At 40.0% G+C, this 22,511-nt stretch overlaps 1 protein-coding gene across 2 annotated transcripts in view; it reads right to left on the reverse strand.

The window, feature by feature from the left end:
- The window catches only part of PLCG2 (phospholipase C gamma 2), a 448,457-nt gene that overhangs the window by 219,902 nt on the left and 206,044 nt on the right, over positions 1-22,511 (reverse strand). For both annotated transcript variants that reach the window (XM_086945888.1, XM_086945889.1), the window contains 2 exons: positions 14,577-14,670; positions 8,090-8,137 (listed from right to left, as the gene is read on the reverse strand). In XM_086945888.1, the coding sequence (XP_086802014.1) occupies positions 8,090-8,137; positions 14,577-14,670 (142 nt within the window). The remainder of the gene's footprint in view (positions 1-8,089; positions 8,138-14,576; positions 14,671-22,511) is intronic.

Below are 22,511 nucleotides of genomic sequence, written 5' to 3' on the forward strand. Positions count from 1 at the left end.
CAATCAGCACAGGAGGGGAAAACCATTAGCAGCGATGGTATTAAAGTGCCGTGCGAAGGGGTATAAATAAATAGTTACGCATAAGATAACTTCCATCAGTTTAAGGAAATATTAATTCTTCTTTGATTAAACCTTTCAATAATCCTAGGTGAACTGATATTCTCTTGCCTCTCTCAGTTCTGAAGATACCTAAGAAATGCTGGATAAGATGGTGATATGAAAGTTTGTCTATTCTCTAGAGAAAGGAAAATCCCCTATGAGAAATACAAGTATATTACACAAATTCCGAGGCTCATCAAAATAGGTCCAAAACTGTATATCAGGCATTGACCACCATAGTAGAAAAGAGGAAGTCCATGGGTCAACCTTAATTTTCTTCTTTATGTCCTTTCTTCCATATTAACAATTCCAATACAGTAGAAACGGACAGCCTGTTAAGATTGACCCATGGACTTCCTCTTTTCAACTTTGGTGGTCAATGCCTGATATACAGATTTGGACTTATTTTGATGTGCCTCGGCAATTTTGCAATATATTTGTATTTCTCAAAAGGGGAATTTCCTTTCCCTAGAGAGTTAGGGGCCGATTATGATAGCGGATAATCCGCATCCTCCCGGCCGGCGGAAGCCACCGCTGGCCCGAGGATGCGGATTATCCGCTGCGGACTGAGAAAAGACCCCCCCGCCAGATTAGGATGGCTGGGGCATCTTTTTTCAGGCCGCCGCTTTTCCGCCGCTGTCAGCTTCCAACCGCGACGGAAAAGCTCTAACATGGCTGGCGGTGTCTATCAGACACCGCCAGCCATATTAGGATGGCGTCGCTCCTATGCCTTTCCACGGCGGCAATTCCGCTGTAGAAAGGCATACAGTGTTTTCTTTAAGGGCCCGTTGCGGGCCCCCAGGGGTGAAGGAAGGGTGGGGGGTGTATGGTACCCCCCTGCCTTTGCAAGCACGAAGCGGCAGGCACCACGCGGTGCCTGCAGCTTCGTACATGCAAAGGCAAACATGCATTTTTTAACATTGCGGTGTGTGCTGCTCCAAGCAGCACCGCCGCAATGTTAAAAATACAGGGTGTGACCTCCAGGGTGGCGGTCACATACTAATTAGCACGGAGGGACCGCCGCTGCCCCTGCGGACGGTCCCTCCTCCTCTGGGGTGGCGGACGGATGCAGCTCCGTCCGCCATCCTAATAGGCCCCTAAGTTTGGTCTCTCAGAGGCAGAGGGAAGCTATATGCCTGGAGAGCACCACAAGATACTGAAACATTGAAAAGTACTTCCCGACAAACGAAGGTTGTAGATGTGCATTCGCAACTTGGCAGTTCTGCCTTAGATTTTTGTGCAATAATCATATAAAAGTATGTCACCTGCCATTCTGATGTTTTGCTCAGGGTTTGGTGGACCCAAGCAAGGTGGGCTAACACAGTGGAAACACGTCTTTCTCTTTGTTTCTTTGCAACAGTAGGAAACAACTGTTTCCCCACAGAGGCAAAGTCATAGCATTGATAACTGGATTTGGAATCTGCTTTTCAATGTAATATTTTTCCAGGAAAGTGTGGAGAATAGATGACACCAGGGGCCAGCAAAGCAATTGAAAGAGGGGTTATTCCTCAAAGGAGCTCACAACAGAAACACAGGAAAAGCAGGACCGGGAGCACCACAGGAACTGTTTAAGTCAGAATGTTATGAGAGCTTCCAGAACCTCACAGTGCAAATAAAGGTAAGAACATAATGAAAATGCACACATGCCACAGTGAGCTATAAATAACAGTGTTAACTAGCATTGTGAACGGACGTCTGAGATTGGCCCAGCCATTTGAAAGCCTTATTGCTGGGACAAACTGTTGGATGCTTGAATTCTGAGTTCTCTGAAAGTGAGAGGCAGGGACATGAAGCATGCATAAAGCTCATCTTTTGTCTGCCTGTGTTATGTGAGATTAGGAAAAAGGAGCCTTATATCATTATGGACCACGTACTATCAGGTGTTGACATCTGTTCATCATTATTATCCTCATTATGCCCCCTGGCCGTTGGCTTGAGCCCAAAGTACAGACTAGTAAATCACCAGGAATTAACTCCTTTGTGGAGGAAGTTTATCATTGTCAATACTTGGAGCAATGACCTTCAAAGCTCAAACGCACATATTGGCATTGGCCCAGATAGTCCTGCCATTGTTGCTTCCACTTTGAGTGAGCTATGTCCTGGAATCCACTATCATGGCCACTTGGTTACCTGTAACATACTTGCCAACATACAATACTATGGCCTAACTCTTCAATAAACAAATCAGTTGATGTAGAACATACCCTGGGTGTACCAACACTGGATCTTCATATGCTTATGCATCTATGGATGTTATATGACATCGTTGAAATACTGCGATGCCGAGATGCATTCAGAAGCCATCTGAGCTTTGCCATTCTTCAAATAATGCCCTAGAAGTTATGACTCTCCTAATGATTATTGAATGAATGTCTGAATTTCCCACAATGAAGGACCATAAATGGTCTGAAATGCCTCAGGGAACAGGGAACACCAGATATTTAACTACTGTAATATGATGTATAAACATATTATCAGGGAACTGATAGGGAATATACACCCAAAAATGTGTTGACTGAGCTGCAAAGAAACATCTCAGGTTATGTTGATAGAAACAAGCTCATACAGAAAAAATAAATGTGATTTAAAGCAAAATGGATTCTCAGGTGGATTACTGATTCCAAAATTGGATTCAAGGTCTATTGCAATTGTAAATTTGAAGAATGTAGGCTTTTGCCAACACCTTTGCACCATGCATTAAAGAACTCTCTTCATGTTGAACTCTCTTCATGCAGCTTGAACAGAATATTGCAAGAATGAAGGACGGAGGATATGCTTTCATAGCACACCTATTAGTGATTACGGTGCAGAAGACTGATGTAACCTAGGAGTGCAACCCTAGCGGATATTACATTATATTTCATTCTGACCACTGAAATAAACTTGCTAGTAAAATAAATGAGATTTTAAAGCACAATGGCGTCTAACACGGATTATTAAATTTAACATTGGATATAATTTGCTGTAGTACATTTAAAGTGGAATCACTTAGGCTTTTGCCTACATTGGTTTGTCGAAGAAAGGACTTTCTTCATAAAGTAGGTGGCTCTTTGCCAAAGTCTACCCTTAGTTTGTGGTATCTGCCTTTTCTGTGATTTTTTCTTGATAGGCGCCTTGATGCCTCCGGGCTAAGTAGCGCTATATACGTTTTCATTCATTCATAGCTTGAATTAAATATGACATAGCTGAAAGCCACTGCCTATATAACCCAACTACCACAGGATCCCTGGTTCATCCCCACTCAGTAACTAAACCAAGGCTGTTTTTGGTTTCCCAGTCCCGCCCATTTTACAGAAAAGTTCCCAGACAACCGTTCAAGGTCAAACACGGAAGCTGCAGTGCTGCACAGTTTGGACCGCGGGTCTGATAATGAAGTCAGATTTTACATAGTCTAGACAGCAGTTGATTGGATCCGATGACCTCTGCTCTGTTGTATGTGGGGATATATGGTTGGTGTTAACCGTGGAGTTTTAGATTGCTAAACTAATTTTAACTGTGCTTAGGGTGGTTTAACGCATCTGTGATTTAGCTTCCCCTTATGGATCTGGGAGATCGGTGAATGAAAATAGAGGTGATGGGGATGAGGGATTTGAGGTTTAAGGTTTGTTCATGTGGTGACTGAATGGACGTGACTATATCTCAATAAAGTAAGGACTGTGACGGGCAAAGGTTGAGGAGTTAACGGAGCCTATTTTCCAACTGAATTCAATCTAATCATTTCTTTGTGTAAAGGGTTTAATGCACCTGTCCTTTAAGACATCTTCCAAAGATATTTGCAAAACTCCACATAGACCTCTCACTACTTATGCACAATCCTGTCTCATAAAGAGACCTGCTGCAAGTGCATAGCAAATGTGAATCCTGCTGTATACCTATGTATATGCCATGCTTTTCCAAGGCTTATCATTCATGATCAGCAATGCACTAAATCAGCTTACTCTTGTGTTTGATTGCTCATTCAATATCTCCAAAAAGTACTTCATAGTTTGTTTTTGATTACTTTGTCCTAAATATTACTCCTAAATTTCAGTCCCAGTGACATTGGTTTATAGTGAGTGATCTACGACATCCACATTCCTTTACAAACGAATAATGGGAGGCAGTTCTGACAATAAAACAGCCTTAGCTTGTCACAGCAATGGGAGCCTACCCCACCCCTGGCCCAGGTCTCAGTGATTGAGACCTGCTAAACACCACAGAGGTCAGCATTCGAGCACTGCAAACACAATACGCGCCATTTCCTGGAATGGAGTTGCCGTTTGTCTCATACGACAATGGCACACATGTCTAACTGTGCTCCTGGGAGCACAGGCAGCACAGGATGTACTGGTGGGAAATATTAATGTGTGATAATGCAGCAGCGAGTGAACTTGAACAAGATTATTTGCAATACAAATTGCACTTAGCTTGGTTTAAACAGTTTCTGTGAAACTTTAGAAATAAACAATATGATAATGCAAATGTATTTTACTAAAATTAATCGGGTATGATTTCATTTTCATTTTGATTTTGCTTATCTATGTAACAAGAGTGAATGAATGGTTATGAAAGATGGGCAAGCTTCTGCGAAAGGACAACAACATGTAATGTGGTTTCGAGTAACTCAATATTTTATTAGATATTTATTTCTTCGCAATTGACAGTTTTAACAATATTCATTCAAAAAAAACTTTTATCGTGAATAACTTGAATGTTAGGTTATACAATGAGAGTGTTAACTCTTTTATGTTTGCGGTTGCAATTTGCACGTGGTACGCCACACCCTGCACTTGTCAATTTAAAAATAAGGTTGAAGCCACAGTGCCATGTCATGTGATAAAGGCTCGTTCGAGCCGAAATGCGTAATGACGACTATGCAATAAACTGATTCTACCACCTGCAAAAAGTGGTCCGTGCTTGGAGGCATCCGGGAGGCAATGGAATTGCGCGATATATATATATATATATATATATATATATATATATATATATATATATATATATATATATATATATATATATATATATATACACACTCACATAGATAAGCAAAATGAAAATGAAAATGAAATCATACCCGATTAATTTTTGTAAAATACATTTGCATTATTTATGTCATATTGCTATTTACCCCAATCCTGGGTCTCCATGTACTGGGTTTGTGTATCCATGTCTTTCCTGGTTGCCTATATATATATTACACAATGCCCTGCCATAACCCTTCTCTATTTACCTACAACTCATGCAGCCAACCTGGTTATAGAAGCCAATGTTTAGACTCTGCAACGGAGAGTCCTAGGAATTTCCACTGACTTGTACCTAGCAACAAAAAAGTATTTGTTTCGAATTTTTGAAAAAATGATCTTGCTTCTCCTTGTCAGAAACATAAGGAAAGACCTGAAGCACTGGATAATTTCTGGAGCGATCCTTTACAGTGGGAAGGGAAAACCCGACTTGCCTTGACGGGATTACGGTTTAAATTATAAACCACCTAAACAATACCACCTTAATGGACCTGGTACAACAGTTCAGTAGACCAACAGTAATTAGAAGAGTAGGGTTTAACCAGTAAACTATATTTCCATTCTCACCCCTTCAGCTGTCAGCAAGCTGGTAATGTGAACCCGCAAAGCACACCGGGTAATAATATGTCCTGCTTCAGCATGGTACAGATGGGTAGACATAGAGGCAGTACTTCTATTCGGTAAAGGTGAAACAAACTATTGAGTTGATTATTCAGAATCTCTCCAAAACATGTATCCGTACTTCCTTTGTTTTCCTACTCACTAGTCAAATAGTTGGGAATCAATGTATTGACAGAACTGAAACTCCTTGCTGAGGAAGGAAGCACCCCTAAAAATTCATTTTTTAATATCTGACAATAAAAAAGAAATTGCCAAATGACAGTGTTGAAAAGAAAATCAAGAAACAATCAGAGACTGAAGTAGGCTAAACCAGAGACACAGGCTCCTGCAAAAGGGAAGCCCATGCACTATGTGCTAGCAGCTAGATGATCTGAGAACCTGCCAGCAGAGGCTAGCCTTTACAGCGGCATCGGGTCGATGTTATAAGAACTGTGGGCAAAGATGAAAGCTAATCCACTTAGTATGAAGTTGTAGAACATTCAGACCACCCTGGAAGGACATATCTGCTAATGTGAGTGAAAACAGAGTCATTTCATTGATCATCCTGAAGCACTACAGTTGGAGCTCAACAATGATAATGTGGGAAATGGAGGGAGGCCCAATGACTAATGATGAATCACTTATTATTGTTCTAGCTCCCAAAAATAATAATCAGAAAGCGGTGGAGAAGAATCAACACTGAGGTCAGAGGAGACTGTGGCAAAATGCCGTATCTAAATAGGTGTAAATCCATTGATGCATGTGTGAAAAGCAATAATAAATCACATTTTAGGCTTCTTCAATTATTGAGGAGGTTCTTGTGGTAGTACAATGGTATGCTTGAGAGGTACAAGAGGAGGGCATCAAGTTGACAAGATTTACTGCCAAGGAGCCCTTTTTAACTGGACGAAACAAGAGGAAAACAACTTAAACTGGCCTTCAAATTTAGGAAGTCATTTTCGATTATATTGGGAATTTAGCCTTTTCCTTATAAAACAAAATTCCCCAAATTAACACCATTATGCCACGGTGCATAATTACACTGCTATTACCTGCACAATTATAGCAGAGGAATTCAGGGACAGCATGAAAAACCAGAACGTAATTTGTTGTTGGTGGCAATTGTATTTTCCGTGCTATTTTTATAGGCTGAAATGCATCCTCATGGCATAGGTGGATGCAGTAAAATATAGCAATAAATGACACATTTACTTTTCATGTAACTAAGCATAATTTTGCCCACTTTTCCTGAAATTTCAGTTGGTTGATTATGAAAAATATGGGGAAATGGAAGAAGGGAACGAGAAGAAAGTATTTCAACAGAATATGTTGGCACACGTGGTATTTTCCCTATGACTCCTCTTAACAAGAAAATAGTAAATTCGATATTATTATTTTTTTTTTTATATTATTTTAGCAGGATCGGGACCAACTGCGGAGATTTATATTTGGTTGGCAAGTCTGCTTTTAATTAAAAGCGCCCATGTACAGAAAAAAATTGCATTTTATTACCGATTTCCTCCTAATTCAAGCCTGCATTGTTCCAAACAGTACTAAATTCAATTTAAAACTTTCAGGTGGTTACCCAAAAACAAAAAGACACAGATAGACAGACAGTCAGAGGTAAATGTAGGGAGAGAGGGGAAGAAGTTTAAAGAAAGAATAGGAAAGACCTTGGCCAAATAGAGAGAAAAGTCACTTTCCCAGGGGTCCCTTGGAAGATGGAGACCGTGGGTTATTGCCGTCTTTTACCATGTCTTTAAACGTTTCTTAGACATAATTTATCCTGGCTTCCATTCTAAGTCAAGCCCAAGAAAAACATGGTATAAGAAAGATATCAGGTGTGCAATAAGACAGCGCAGACTAGATTTTTTTCATTTTATTCATGAATAATTTTAATTAGGAATTATAGGACTGTGTGTGTCCTCCTTTAAAATAGCTAAATGTTGTCATGCTTTCAGAATAGCCACAAATGCACGTAAAATTATTATGAGCAGATAATATGTATACCCCGACCGCATTTTATGAATAGGTTCCTCCTTGTTCCGAGCCTTCCAAAACAAAATAGTGAGACATCCAGTTTTTGTCACTGCCATGTACAATATATGCACTGGCCTCAGTACCAGAAACATATAAAACAGTCAATTCCAGAAGATGTCAACATCATGGCTTAAAAAACCCAAACTTGCGAAAAGCATTTTCAAAATCATCCATAGCGCTCACTAGTCAAGAATAGGTATGCAAGTAGACTTATTTAATAATTGATGTATGCTTTGCTCGCATGACTCCGACAGTTGGCGGGGTATGTTATATTGGGTTTTTTTCTCCGTGAAAATTGAACAAAGAGATATTACAAAAAAGAATAAGTAAACGTGAAAATGTCTTACCTATTTCTTCTAGATTGATCAATTGAATAAAGTTGCTTTCTTAACCAGCTAAGTAAAAAAACGAATACATTGTTTTAGTAAAACATACATCTGATATAAAACATGCAAGCATAAACCACGCATATCATGTCACAGATTCATTATTAGAAAACTTTTCAGACCAAATATGACCAAATAAATATGGGGGGTCACAAAGGTAGATCAACACAAGGCCATTGGACAGGGGAGCAAGAGCTAGCACTAAGAGACCTTACACATTATGTTTGAAACCTGGGGTGTAAGGATTTCAATCTGTCTAGTGTGAACACAATTTTTTTTTGCAGAAGTCCAAAGGCACAGAGAGTCGGGCCCAGGAGCCCAAATCCCTCAGTACCACTGACATGAGGTCGAAGTCAGACCTTTTCCACAGCTGCATATACTCTTCATGAAGATCCCCTGCAGGTCTGAACGGGGACTGTGGAATTCTGTCAATCTCCAGTTTGTGACAATCTCCCCCTGAACGGAACTGAGCTCTGCAGAAGATGACACAGAGGAAAACCTCAAAACATATCTGATGAGCATGTGTTCCCCTTTGGAAACCGCAGCTGTCTCTTTCCCACTCTGAACTGGTTCTGCACTGCTCAGACTTTTCACCTCTACATTTGGTTTAGCCCATTGGGATACCCCAAAACTCCTGTTCGTAGATACTGTTTTGTGACAGCCGCCCACTCAAGAGTCTGAAGAGCCAAGACAACTTTTCAGTGTCACTAAGGGCCAGATGTAAGTAATCCCAGTTTACTGACTCTTAAATACCGAATCATACCGATTCGGTATTTAAGAACAGGCAAATGGGATGTAGGTAATTTTTCGTAAAAAATTACCGAATCGGTAAGTTTTGGTAATTACCAAATCGGTAACTACCGATTCAGTAAAAGGGGGAAACATTGAAGGGTGGCAGGGTGTCACTTTGACACCCTGTTGCACGCCTCAATTGTGTATGGGTGCACATATTGCAGATATACATGCCCTAAGGGCATATATGTCTGCAACATGGCACTGTTGGAAGAGCAAAAAAAATGCTTTTTCAAAGGTTTTCATTATTTACCACCAACTTCTAGTTGGTGGAATGCACTAACTTGAGTGCTCCCTAAATCCTGGATTCGGTAATTTACCGAATCGGTATATTAAGAATTTGGTATTTTACTGATTCCTTAAATTACTGATTCGGTAAAATACCGAACCCTACAAAAATGCCACCTACATCTAAAAAGCCCAATACCGGTCGGTAACGGCCGAAATTCGGTATTTTCGGCCGTTACTGACCGGTATTGGGCGACCTACATCTGGCCCTATGTCTCTTCCGTGGTTGCATTCCTCAACACCATGACAACTTCTCACACTCCTGACTCAGTATATCTTTTCAACCTGGTTCACTATAAATGGACCTATAGTAACATTTAGACATTTTTCCAACATGCCCCCCCCCCATTTCTTAACAGTTTATATCGGACCCAATGGCTTCCATTTTAATGGTCTGCCACATTCACTTTTTCTGACAATATACAGTTTTATATAGACTTGCATGGCGCACCTTGAATTCCATAATAATGGTTGGTCGACTTAATTTAAATGAAACCTGATGCCACTTAGTGGTCATTAGTTAATTATTATTTATTAAATGTTATTCACCACTGATTTTGACTTAAAATTCTGCATGCTCTTGAAGGAAATAACTTAAATTGTGACGTTCAAACCATATTAGAATTGCACCTTAGAACACGTTGAACTGTTTTCATAATTGAAAATGACACATAAGAAATATGTGCTTGCTTTATAATGTGACAGAATTCTAAATTGCATTATTGATGTCACAAAATAATTCAGTAGTTACTCACATGCAGGAGAAATATGCTTACTTAAATATATATGAATATAGCGCTTATATTTATTTTTTTGGCTAAGCTATCATTCTTAAATGTGCCTCTTTATTAGGCCCAAAAGCCATTTCAATCGACCCTTGCTCAAAGCTTTTAGATTTTTGTTTAGGACATTTTGCCTAGTACCAACATTTTGTTACGGAATGTGCTGACATTAAATTTCTGTTTCTTTAGCCTCATCACACCATATTAAATCAATTGTACCACAATAAGCCTTGCTGTAATGGATAATGAATAGGCTGTTACAATAAACTATGATTTAGATATATTTGATATATGCTCAACTAGAGCATCTTGACAGATTTGTTTCATGCATTTGACTTAGTCTATTGTTTTCCCAGTAGTACACTGAACTCAGCTTAAGCTAGAACGTTCAAGAGAACTTTACCCCATATTGCCGATGTATGATACTTTGTTTTACTATACACCGGCATGAATGTTTACTATGGGAATCAAGAGGAGAAGCATCGGAAGTTGACAACACCATCGGATGAGTGGTTTCCAATGGTTGAAGCCGTGCAATGATTACTAAGTTGCTACATTATTATGTGCTTTTATGTTAATGCGTATTCCTAGGGAGTTAGAATTCATTCATCATCATTATTTGCCTCATTATTTTCCACTGCCATTCTTCCATATTCTACTCTTCGTTGCCGACAGCTTCTGCTAAAGGTGGCTTTATTCATTATTCTTTTCCACTGATCAATGCTGCTGCAAAGAATAGTCTCCAATTACTGATATTCAGACGGTTGCTACTGCAACTGCAGGGACTCAGCTGAGTTTTCAGAACAACTCTTTATGGAAAGTTCTCTCTATGCTCCAAAATCCTGCCCTTTTCTGAAAAAGGACTCTTGATGGGTTTCTCCACATAGGGTAGATTAGGCTTCTAGTTATTTTAGTGACATTTTTCCTTTACGGAATACTCTGTATTTGATTTATGCTGTCACTAATCAATCTTTTCTTCGAGATTTTTGTAAATTTGACTAATATTGAATAAAGATGACAAATCATACTAATCCTTTAAGATAAATAAAGGTTTTGAAAACTCTATCAACCTCTCATCATTGACTGAACATTAAGAACCTGAGAGTTGACAATATATGCATGATGTGTATTTCTCTTTCCAGCTCCATTCGCACCACGATGGCAAAGGTCCATTGACCTGTTGGAAAGCCATCAGGATTCCAAAGGACAAAATCTGTAAGTTGGGGTGTTCGGTCTTTAGTGACCCTTTGGGAACACTCCTAGGACAAATTGCCCATACTCTTTACAGAACTGCTTTTGAAGTCTTCATATACATGTTTCCCAGCACTTCCCAACGGGTAAGTATCAAGATCAGTTCATCCAGTGAAAGAAGCGAGACAGGAATTCTTTAAAGAGTACTGAAATGAGGTGGAAGGATATATCCAAAAAGTCAAGCATTTTAGGTAAGAAGTGACGACTGCACTGGGTAGAGCCAAGATCTCATTGAGAAAGTCTCTAACCAATGGATGAAAGAGGCTGGTTGAAGAAAGCCAAAGGTAAAAATGGGGAGACCCAACACCCATTCTCTGCATATTGTTAGCAATAGGTCCTTTAGGCAACAGTACTGTTAACACTCACACTTACTTGCATCCAGTACAAAAGTCAGTTTTAGGCTACAGATAATTAACAGCTATCTCAAAGTTATAATACAAAATAAAAATATAATAAAAATAAAGTAAGTGCATAAAAACAAATTAAAGGAAGCATATGACTTACATTTGGATGCCATGAGATGCATCAGTATGCCAAATAAGGCAAACCTGTATGTTTAATTGTTTTAGGGAACTAATTGTTCTTGGCAGCAAACTTTTTCCCACAAGAAACAGAATGACAAAACATTTTTTCAACAGTCAGAAAACCTCTACTGAGATAGCACACAAAGCATTTCAAATTTGATATTTGCGGAGATTGCTCGCTGAACCAAAGATGAAGGCAAACAATGAATCAGAGGACGGAGTGGTTACTGCTACATCCTACAGTTGTATTGTGGCTGGTGTAGTGGGCTTGCCCTCCTATTGCCAGTCCAGGTATCCCAATAGCAGTTTCTGGATTGTCTCCCCACTTCAAAGAGATCGAAAACTGACTTTGTTCAGTAACTTCTTGATTAAAATTCCTCTCTAAGGAAGAAGAACTGTCTGTGGTGAATCTTCACTCATTTGGGCTCTACAATAGTTGCATGGCTAGGACACCCTCTGTACTGGGTGTAGAACTGGGCCTAAATCCTCCTTCAATGGAAGTAATTTTGTTGACCCACAATTGAGGCAAAAGCAATTTCCTTGTGTGGCACCTCAAATGTGATATTTCAGAGACCAAACGAAGGACACAGCATCATGAAGTTTGATGGACAGCTCCCGACCACCTTTGCCAATGATATACCAAGAGTTACCATTATCAAAGGGCCAGCTTTATCCTGGGGTTGTGTAAAATCATGCTTTGAATGTCACAGTAGACCATGAATCGCCAACATTATGTCATGGGCGAGTACAATTCTGCCATGGATGCCTACAGTATGCCAAAAATTACCTTTGTTTTTTCACAACCAAAATTGTATCAGGGATGAGTACCATATGACATGGATGCCTGCAATGTGCCCAACGTTATACCACAGTCAGTATTATACATGTGTCTGGAACAATACACATGCTTAGAACAATGTGGTATCATCACAGTGAGGGGGGAGCAGGTGGCCACTGCCCAAACACCTACAACACACTCTTTCACTTTGTGTGACAAAATGAGTTGTAGGAAGTAGACAGGGTAGGTCTATTGTAAAATATATGTTAATATAATACGTATGAGAAGAGTTAGGTAGCAATTCCAACAGTAGTCTGGTTTTATATTTTACAGAAAGCTTTGTTTTTCTCTATGTGAATTAGATCTTTAGGAATCTTGTTCTATTTATCAACTAAAGTGACAGGTAGCAGTGACTGGTTTCCTTAAAGCACAATTGCATGAGGTAAACAGATTTAGCTGAGTTTAGAGGTCAGCTAGTGAACTAATGGGTTGACACAAGAAAGGCAGAAGGGCTCTTCGGTGTTAAGTATATTCTGGAGTGCACAGATAACTTTGTGACAAATTGCTTATTGAATTAGAACCGTTAGACATCTCCATAGTCAGAATGTCTTTGACTTTATTTGTACTTTAGTGCCATTGTTTTGTCATGTCCAATTCCATAGCATTTCAGAAACTGACATATACATTGGTTTTTTAGTTCATGCTGCCATATTATACACTTATTCTAAAAAGTTGCATTCAATACAGTTGGGATCAGGAATAGAACTGGGGGAAGATCCAACCAGATCCTGGTCAGGATTCAATACTGTCCATATTTCTGTGTGACCATTGTGCTTGCTGGCCTGCTATAACATGGGGCATGTGAAAGGGGTTGTGAATGAGGCCTTGGTCTCTTTTGATCTGTCCTCTACACCAAAAAACGAAAGGACGAGAGGTCTATATTTTCCCTAGTCCTCCCTATTCATATACGTATATTCACAAAAAAGAAAAAGTATGTACTTTGTACCACTTGTATGTATTTGTAGAAAAGCCAGAATGGGAAAGCCCTAGGGGTTTTTAATCTTTTGATCTGTGTCAGATTGTGTATTTTAGCAGTATTGATGAGAGCTCTCCATAAGTGAAAATGCTGGTAATTAGTCAGGCGAGCAAGGTTGCAAACTGACAGTGGCGTTCACTGTGGTCCAGTGATCTAGTGGCTAGCAGTGCCATTAAACATAGATCTTGGATGACAGCTGGTACTTGAGAAGTGCTTTTCTGGTTCTCTTGCCTTTCGTCATTATGGAAATGGTGTGGACGTCTTCATCTTTCTATTCACTTGAGCAAGCAGGCTTGTGGTTCACCCTGGTGACAAACTGCTGGAGTCCTGTTCTACTGCCAACTGGAAACAAACATTAGCCCATCTCAGATGTGTTAGTCTACATAATTGTTGCTAGGAATCTATCTGGCTAAAATTGTGTGGGTGAACTGCACGTAAATTGAGTTTACACACTTTAGAACATGGCAAAACACCCTCTCCCAATTCCAAAGTCAACAACTGAATAGTGGGCGAACTGTACGCCCTGTAATTACAATGCCCTATGTATGGTATTGATAAATATTGTGTGCAAAATCTGTGCCTAGAATGTACCCACCAGCACAATAAGGGCCAGTGCATTGAATGTGCTATTTGCTCGAGTCCAGCCTGATAATCTTGATCTCATAAAATCTCCTCATCGCCTGTCAACAGGACCTCTCACCAGAGGCAGGAATCGAGACAAGTGAATGAACAGATAAATCTCCTTTAGTTACACTAAACTCCTTGGACATTATAAAGTACTGCATGCTCTTTATTTCAGAGACTTATATATTTTATGAACCTTCCAAGATAAGATATAAAAGTTCAGAAAAACATTAGCTGGTTAAATGCTATTAAATCAGAGCAAAGTGGTGGATTAGCCTTTGCTGTCTACCTGGTAAGTGAACATAGTAAGCCATTCGACCACTCGTCATCCAACATTGAACTCTGCATGGCGGATGTACATACAGGTACTTACCTTTCTATAATAGCTAGCGTGGGAGCTTCAGCCACCTCCTGCCGTAAAATGTGCAAGCCACACAGCCACCTCTCTGCATCTTCAGTAGAGTCAGCTGAAGAAAAAGACCAATGGGAGACTGTGACAAATGTGCAAACCATGTGCAACAGAAGGAGCTTTGCATTACTGTAAAAAAAAGAACAAACATATATGGTTCTCATATGTTGCAGAATTTCAGACTATGTATCTGTTACAGGATCACCCCTGGCATGTCCTTTTTATTTTACTTTGAATGAAGTAAGAGAAGGAATCTGAATCCCAAAAAAGGCCTAAAGACCCATAGTGTCGGTAGTAAGGCCGAAACATATTGAAGACAGCAGAAAGGGGGAAAAGGCACTGACTATCCAGGTACACCCCAAACCACTGTTTTAAAACCTGCCAGGCGGGGCAGAGTAAAGTAGGGAGGGAACCCTCTCAGATAGTTTTAAGTTCATTCTGCACAAAGGTCACTTGTTAGGCTGGGGTATAGACTCCATAAAATATACTTTGTTCCACCCTGAGCGTTGGGCTTCACCAGAGTGTTTTAGCAAGCACTATGATGAAGGATACCATTATCTAGTGGCTGAGGACAATTTTAAATCCACTTTGGATTTCCCAGTGAGAAGGGGTTATCTTTGTTTTAGATTTGTTGTCATCTTTCCCTTTCTATTGTGTATGTTGGGAAATTTGTCCCGGAGGACAAGGGAAGGGTGGTACCTCTCGCTCTTTTCCTTTTGTGAGTGATACAGTTCTTTTTATTCTCATCTCTGGGAACAGTGGATTATAGGATTATAATACATGGGAGCCTGCAGTCCCTTTATAAAAGCCTATCTCTAATTTTCTCGTTACAAATTAAGTCTTGAGTCACCTGTAATAAAGAAATGATGTAACTGCTCAACTGTAATAAGTTATTACAGTTCCATGGTAACTTTACAGGTGCGGCTGAAACAAGGAAAAATGCAACTGGCTTTCTAAAAGAAAAATGCTTAGCAGAAGAGAGATATTTATGGCAATACGTTTATTGTTTGGCATCCTATATAGCATTAATGGAATGATAGAAACTCATCATGTTTTTACACAACCTGTCATAGCCTTTTTACTCTGATTTACATTAAGCTGATTCACATATCTTTTTGCACAAATTAAAAAGAACTGAATTAGGTGTTACACATGCTAAAATGGCCGACACCAGTACACAGAGAAATAAGGGAATTGTAGTTCTTTTTCCATTACTGATCCACAGTTGCTGCCTAATGAAATAATGACATGATAAAATGTGAATGTGTAATCATGGATACTGACATTGGCAAAGTCCAGGATGGCGGAACACATCTGTCAGTCTGTCTGTCAATTACCTGTTATGAATTTTCAATAAAGTATCGATTAATAAGAACCTGAGTCTGCACGACGTACCTTTGTGGGAAAACAAATGCATATGCGAGTTCTGTCCTCGCAAGCCGTGGCGCCCACTGTAGTTAGAGCGGCAGACTGACAGGACAAGAGTAAACAATATATATATATATATATATATATATATATATATATATATATATATATATATATATATATATATATATATATATATATATATATATATATATATATATACATATACATACATATATATATATATATATAAATACACACACATACATATGTGTGTGTGTATAAATATATATATATATATATATATATATATATATATATATATATATATATATATATATATATATATATATATATATATATATATATATATATATATATTTATATATATATATATATATATACATATACATACATATATATGACTGCTCCAACAATCCCTCCCCGCAATCCTCGGGAAACAGGAGGCAGCACTCCAAAGGCAGGTTACACAAAGTTCATTTAATATCTCACAAAGCGCTTTCGGCACTCGGCCTTCGTCAGTAATGAGACGCTGGCCACAAACATCAACTTGTATTTAAACAGGAACTGCCTCCTGTTTCCCGAGGATTGCGGGGAGGGATTGTTGGAGCAGTCATTGACGTCGGGTGCGCCCCCGACTGGCAGGCACCCGCCTCTGAGTGCGACAGGCTGGTGCGAGTGGAGCGGATACATACATATACATATATATATATATATAAATACACACACATACATATGTGTGTGTGTATAAATATATATATATATATATATATATATATATATATATATATATATATATATATATATATATATATATATATTTTTTGTTTCCATGTCGAGGGAGAAGAAAAGCGGCACACAGAGGGGGTCTCGTTAATTACTTTTTATTTTTCCACCACAAAACCACCATCAGTGCAAAAAAGTCATAAAGACGTCTGGGATATTCAGGATAGTTGAAGCACTTTATGTATGAAGGAACATTCCCATGGGAAATAAAACATACTAAATAGCACAGCGTGTGTGATGCGGGGTGGGAAAATATGATGTCATAAGTTAAGAGATGAGCAAGATAGCAAACTGGAATAGCTTTTCTGGGATAATGGATCACTAGTAGGACACAGTGGGACAAAATAGGGATGGACTGATGGTTAAAGTTGATGCTAATAAAACAAGAAAGAACACAGGTCTTGATCGTCCCACTACCTGAGGATATAGCAAGTCCTAGTCAGAGCTTTCAATTGACCAGCATTCTGAATCAGCAGCTGGGACTCCCAGCAAGAAGTGATGGAGCAAGGATTCGCACGTAACGCGACTTGCTCTCTTTCATGAACCTCGCCTAAATCATAACTGTACTAACTCCGATTGTTTGTCATTTATTTGTATTTCCCCAACACACGGGTGTCCCTAGGAGGCTTGCCTATGTGTTTTTCATCATAATCAAGCTTGCACATTAATAAAATGGCCGCTTTGCAGAAATCCAGTCTGCGCATGCGTCGGTCATACCCATGTGATGTGACGCACTCGCAATCTGGAGGGAAAAGTTCGCTCATGCGCAGTGGTGTTAAAATGGCCGCTTGTCACTAACCATGCTTCATGCTATCTTAAGCCGCTTTTGTCTAGGCATCTTTTCTGCACTAACTCTTACTGCTATAAGTATTATAAAATAAGGGATTAAGAGTAGTTGGTCATGGTGTACAGTGTATTCATATTATTCTGTGTTATTAATTTGTTTTCGCTTACTTTTCATGTACCGCGTAAATGAGGGCCTTGAAGCGGGGATGGGATCCATTTTGAAGCTGACGTATCCCTCATCACGTGATCAAAGATCTGGGACATGCAGCAATGGAACCTGGCCAGTTGGCCATTGAAAAGGGGACTGTCCTTTCCAGGCGCACCTTTGCCCTTGAAGATGTGCTATTTTTATTCTGAAATGCGCAACAATGTTGCAAACCTTTTCTTCACTATTGTACTTTCCCACACGTATGCCTGGGAACCCAGATGTTAGGGGGAGGGTAATGTCACGTGAACTTACGTAATAGAAGTATAGGTGGTGACAAATGTCTTAAACCACCTCCCTTGACCAATCAGAAGATGGGACTTTGTCATTTTGCAACATTTATGGGTGGTCTTTGGGACTTATAACTGTATATATAGCCTAGCTTAGCTTAGAGAAATTGTCCGACTTGTCCGAGTAGCAGACCTGTCACTGACCCTACGAACTCCATAGGTGCCTGATACAGAGTGCTGCGGAGCATTCTGCCTGAAACTTTCCACAAACTCCAAGGGGTGGAAATTAGTCCTAAGTGCTAAGCGAAGCACTTTGCTGGGAGATTCGAAAACCCAATCGGGGTTATTGGCGGATTCCGTGCAGAAGAGGGGGTAACGCTGGCGTTGCATCCGATGCTGTGAGGGGTTGGTCGTGCCTTGGTGAACCCAGTCCTGACCCAGACCTGAGGGGTATCCTGTCCTGACTGTCCATGAGCTGTACCTGCTCACCTTCTGGTATTCCCTGAATCCTTGAGGGTCCTTGTCCCGTTCTTTCCCAACTGACCCGTGGCCAGGGTTAGTCCTCATTCTCACCTAGGTAACTATTGACATAGGTGTCTGTCTATACTATACCCTCAACTTTTCCTCCTCTGATTAAAGCAATCTTGCCTGTGATATTCTCCATATCTCCTTTGAATGTAATTTTATGCAATCGATTATTAGTAAATGTTCCACTTCTTTCCCCTCCCTTTAGGACATTGTTGATCCCGACTGTTTATTCAGCTTGTTCCACTTATTCCCTTTCCCTTAGTATGATTGCCGTGAAGTTAGAAAGATAGCATAAGGTTTAGGAAATAGTATAACATTATTAGGTCACACATTAGGGTTTTCCTCACGTCCTTGCCCTAGATTAAACTGTATTAGATAAATATTCATTATGATTCATGCCCTATAGTGTTCCCTTTTACTCTATGATACTCACTCTCCTCCATAGTTACATCCTGGTTCTGATTTTAATTATTGATGTGTTGCTTTGCATTTGCCTCCTTGTAATGGCATTTTCGTCCTAAACTTATACTATATAAAACCCTTAAAACCATCAAGGTGTCTGTGGTCATTATACATTAAAGTAATATTAAAGGTATTAAAGGTGTAAATCAGAATTTTCTCCCTTTTATGAAAAAACTTATCACCTGTCCACTGCTAGCTCCTGATCTGTCAGGAGTAATGTGCCTGTGGTAAGTCAGGTACATGAATAGTGAGTGGTGTAAGAGTCACCCACCCGATTACTGATAGTAGCGTGATAGAGGTTTTCACCCGGTTCATTTGCAAAACACCGTCATCATATGCACGCCAGGGCCCAGTGCGTGGAAAATTGGAAATCTAAGTGACCCGGGTGACCCGCGCGCTCTATCAGAAGCACCTATTTTATCAATTGTATTTTATTTATGTGGTTTTCTATAGCACAAAAATAGTTCAAGGGCATTATTGCACTTCACAAAGGAACAAAAATAAGTGACATATAAGTTGCACAGTATAATAAACAAAATCAAATAACACTTTCTATTTTCAATGTATGGTCAAACAAAACCACGACAAGTGAAAAACAATTGAAAAGGTGACAAAAACGGTTGACAAATAGATAAGATGATAGAGGCTAGGATTATATTCCAATCACTATGCTGATTATTAAAAAAAAAAACTCAGTTACATATTTTCCAATATGATCTTTACGGTCTGGTAGTTTGGACTTCTTATTAGTTCCACAGATTTAGAAAACATTTTCAGTGCTGACACTATTCTCTGGAACTGTTTGCTCTTGCTTTAGAAAATTACATAATGTTATAAATCAGAGACGCTAGTTGGCAGTGGTATGCACCCTGTCCAAGTAGGGACCTTTCCATCTAGTCAGGATAAAGGAGTTAAACACCCAGATAGCCCCTGATCACCCTTTTGGTAGCTTGGCACGAGCAGTCAGGCTTATCTCACATGAAATGTCTAAAGTATTTGTACATAACACACATAGTAACCCAGTGAAAACACTACAAATGTACACCACACCTTTAAAAAAAATAAAGTATCTTTATCCAGACCAAACTAGACCAAAACGACAAAAATCCAACATACAGAATTCAAAAGGTTTCAAGCAATTCTGGCCATAGAATTCTATGGATGCAGTGATTTTAAACAGAGTACCTCAGTTGCATCAAAATCCACAAGGCAAAACAGCTGCAAAGGAGGAAAGCCCTGATAAACACAGTGATGCATTGGTTCCTGAGTCCAAAAGCAAATGACGCGTTGGTTCTGCTGAGGAGAAGTGTTGCATCAAATCCAGACTGTAGGGGGAAGCAATGCGTCAAAATCCAAGACAGTTCTAGTCTGCGGGTAATGCGTAAGAAAAACGTGGCTTACTGGTGTGATACGTGGAAATTCGGCTGCGCTGGAGGTCATTGCGGCAGCGGCAAACAGGCGCTGCATCGATTTCTTCAGCCACAGTCCCACGATGTGTTGATTCTTTCAGTCACACAGCACGGCTGCATCAAAGTCAGTGCAGGAGTGTCGGACTTCAGAGACATGGTGTGCTGATCTTGAGCTGCAGCGATTTCTTTAGTCACGTACAGGCGCTGCCTCAATTTCTTTGGCCGCATGGCAGCAGTGCATGGACATTTCTCCCACACGACAGTGCTGTGTCGGAAACACAGGCGCTGGAAGAGTGATGCGTCGATTTCGATAATTTCATGCAGGTCTATGTAGCAAGAACAACCTCCAAAGGCCAAGAACCGGATTTGACACCTCAAGGCAGGTCAGCACTGGAGTTCAGGGATGCTGCGGATGAAGTCTTTGATGGCCCTGAGACTTCCAACAGGAGGCAAGCACACATAAGCCTTTGGAGAAACTTCATAAGCAGGATACAAAGGACTAGTAAGATAGGTAGATAAGATAGTTAGAAAATAAACTGTGGAAAATAAATGTGCTGCTAAAATTTTAATATTGATTATGTTAGTTAATGTTTTATTGCGCAACTGTTTTTTTAAATATTTTAATTGTTTTGAGATAATTTTATATATCTGTATTGCTGCTAAATATTATATGTTTTATTAACCAATTGTGTGTGATTGTTGAGTGTTGTCTGAAATCCCCGGGGAATTGTATAACGGATGGTGAGTAGAATCCATCGCGTTCTGAGGTCATTTGTAGGGAGGAAAGGTTAGTGCATGGTTCAAGTGGAACTGGAAGCGCTAATTAGGTCTTTTCAGAAAAACTGAGTGAATGACAGTAACGGGACTGCTGATAGAAACCTTGGTCTGATATCACCTAGTAAGGGTCACACTAAGGGAGTAATAGAGTCATCGGAGCTTGTATGATAGCAAAGGGAAACGCTGACGAACCCCAGGCTTAGTATATATCCCGGAAAGAAGTGGATGAGACTGGGTAATAGCAGGTTTTCTAATGCTTGCGTGAGGGTAGGCAAGAGAAGTCTATCCGAAGTGTATGAAAAGTAGACAGAAGTGGTTTACTTGTAGTAAAAGAAGAACTTTCTATCTCTTTAGAACACTCCTACACAATGGCGAATGTTATACGTTGTAGACTAAAATTAACCATAGCACCTTAGAGAAAATACAAAGTTTCCGTTACCTTGTAAAGGAGGGAGACAGTCGAAGGGCTGCTCTGACGTCACTCCGTGCCGCACTGGTATTGGTTAAACCAGCGGGTGTGTAGTGAAGCCGAAATTGTAAGGGAGGGGTGAGTGCCTGAGCGTGAGAACGCGTCTCGCGAAAAGGCCGCACACCCATTGGTCAAGAACCGTTGCAACCTCTGCACTGATTGGTTGTTGAGAAATTGGAGTCGCGCTAGCATTGGAAGCACAAACGAAGTAAAAATTTTCCGCACCGAGCTTATAGATTGTTACGAGCGGTGTATGTGGTACCCTGATTTTCTGCCTGATCCACGAAATCTAGGGTGTCATAAAGAGTTGATGAGCAAAGGCAGACCTCACAACATGTACGGAGGAAAGAGAAAAATGTCATTTGCCAGCAAAATAAAGAATTTCTTCAAAACTGACAAACCCGTACGAACTAGGGAGGGCGTGATCATTCCTCCGCCAAATACTCCAGCCTCTTTCATGATGTTAGAAAAAGGGTATCATACCTGTGTATGGTTAGAGAACTGGGTAAAGTACACTGCGGAGGATGGAGTTTTAGCCTTTCCCATAGATGGTACTTTTAACGGGAGAATCCTATTTAACCTGAGGACCCGAATGAATGAATTACATCCCAGACCTAGATTAACTCAGTATGAAGCTTTAGAGGAATGGGAAATTGAGGCTCTAGAGCGAGACAGACCCCGGATGGACAAGGGAGTGACCCGATGGTATCCAAAAATGGTAAAGGAAACCAAGGAGCAGAAATTGAAACAGTGGAGACAAAATATGATGGTAGAAGGGTTATTCCCCATGTTCGGAGCTAATGAAATGGCGGGAGGGAAGAAATGTACTGAGAAAACCCGGCACATGATGCCCCTGGG

The sequence above is a fragment of the Lissotriton vulgaris genome, chromosome 12 (assembly GCF_964263255.1).
Source record: "Lissotriton vulgaris chromosome 12, aLisVul1.2, whole genome shotgun sequence".
NCBI classification, from domain to species: domain Eukaryota; kingdom Metazoa; phylum Chordata; class Amphibia; order Caudata; family Salamandridae; genus Lissotriton; species Lissotriton vulgaris.